Genomic DNA, 1790 nt, shown 5'->3' with positions numbered 1-1790 from the left:
ACACACACACACACACACACACACACACACACACATGCATACACATTTTAAAATACCTCTTCAAAAGAGCGCATTCTTGTGTCTGAAATAATGATAGTCATATTATTTAGTCAGTAAGTAACTGTTCGAGACAGCATCAGACGAATTTATCTTTGTTTCAGACTAAAAAATACGCTCTTTTGTAGAGATATTTAAGCAATTAAAACACAACTCATTCCTGCTCTGATATCAAAGCAAATCATCCACACCAGCATCGACAGTGTCACTATGAATGGACGGATTTTCGAACACCTCTTAGAAGGTATTACAATGTTGTTTTAAAAAAAAAGTCAAACTCAATACACGATTGTTGCAAATAAGTTACTACCTTTGGCGGTCATAAGCATCATAAATACCCCAACGTTGGGCGACATGCCGATGAAAATTGTACAAAGTGAATTTCCGAGGGAGCCAATGGTGATAGCCACTCGCTCGCCAGTCACTGGAACCAATAGTGACGTCACAAGCATGGCTGTGGACAGACGTGTTAGAGTTCGAATAGTGTAATTCTGTTTGTCAGTTTCATTTCTTTTACTTTTTTTCCCCTTCTTTTTTTCTATTTAAAAGATATAGGTGTGTTCGCCCCCATAGAAACAATTTACGTAATTTAGGAAGGGGGCTTCGACCCTGCCTATCGCGATCTGAGAGGGATACAAAGTCCCAGTAGAGCGATCGGGTACTCGACAACATTATTCCCCACAAGAGAATCAAACTTGAACCTTGTGCTTGCGAGGAAGTAAGTACTAACCGTTATGGCACAGACGCTTATGTTTTTCAGTATTAATTGAAATCGCTTTCTATGTACCAACAAAGCTCGTTTGCTCCTTTCACAAGTTGCAGAGTGATCGAGAGAGAAACCAAAGACATTTGAACCGTATTCTGAATTTCCTCATGATAGACAAGTTTTCCCCCCTGATTCGACACATTGAATGGACTAGATGAAATGGAAGTTCAGATGTGTTTAGAAGAAAAGTAGATTGGTAAAACCATGATTTCCAGAGCCGTGGTTGTATGTAGAATGCATGAAAGGTCAAAACTGCACTAGGACACAACCGTTGGCCTACTGTTTTGTTGGTGAGTTGTGGACAATGAAAATATAATTTTACAGGAAACCAAATAAAAACAACCCTAGTTCCTTACACAGAAAAGAGGCAGGTAATAAAAGGCTCAGAACTCACAAGCCAAACTAATGGAGACCATCTGGAGGGCGAAACTGATGGATGTGGTAGTGACGGTGGAGTCAAACTGTTCCACAAAGTCCAGGAAGAGCATGGCTATAGCCCGACCGAACCCCGCGGCGAAAAAGATGATGACAAAGTTTGCTGAAAAAGACATAAAAACCAACACAAATAAAGGTAATCTTTCAGATAACTTATTCAGGTTGTGAATAGAAAAATGAATCTATTTAACACATTTGGGGAAAACAATTCTTTTTAAAAAGAAGACCAAAACTAAAAGTTACATCAGTACCAATGCACTGGATCCAAATTATGAACGGTCCGAAATCATCCCACATCTCCCATTATGACGCCGTTCGATGACGTCACTAACTATTTATTCCCAACGGGATTTTCCAACGAAGAAGGATGTCGTAACACTATGTGGGGTGCCCACTACAGCTGGATCGGGCCTATCGCCAGACTCAGTCGCCTGAAACTGAAAACAAACACGTTTGTTTTTGAGGCGATCGAGTCGAGCGATCGGCTGATCCCAGTCGTTGTGGGCACCCCGTATTAAATTTTTAAAAAAAG

General features: G+C 40.5%; 1 protein-coding gene across 1 annotated transcript in view; it reads right to left on the bottom strand.

Moving 5' to 3' along the window:
* Nucleotides 1–1390, bottom strand: part of LOC106012764 — a 5642-nt gene extending 4252 nt beyond the window's left edge. The window contains exons 1-2 of the mRNA XM_013086645.2: nucleotides 1218–1390; nucleotides 368–511 (exon numbers count right to left, since the gene is read on the bottom strand). Of these exons, the coding sequence (XP_012942099.1) occupies nucleotides 368–511; nucleotides 1218–1374 (301 nt within the window). The 5' untranslated portion in view covers nucleotides 1375–1390. The remainder of the gene's footprint in view (nucleotides 1–367; nucleotides 512–1217) is intronic.
* Nucleotides 1391–1790: the final 400 nt, after the last annotated feature.

The sequence above is a fragment of the Aplysia californica genome, unplaced genomic scaffold, assembly GCF_000002075.1.
Source record: "Aplysia californica isolate F4 #8 unplaced genomic scaffold, AplCal3.0 scaffold00019, whole genome shotgun sequence".
Taxonomy (NCBI): Eukaryota; Metazoa; Mollusca; class Gastropoda; order Aplysiida; family Aplysiidae; genus Aplysia; species Aplysia californica.
The sequence above is the reverse complement of the archived record's forward strand: the minus strand, read 5'-3'. Positions and strand labels throughout refer to the sequence as shown.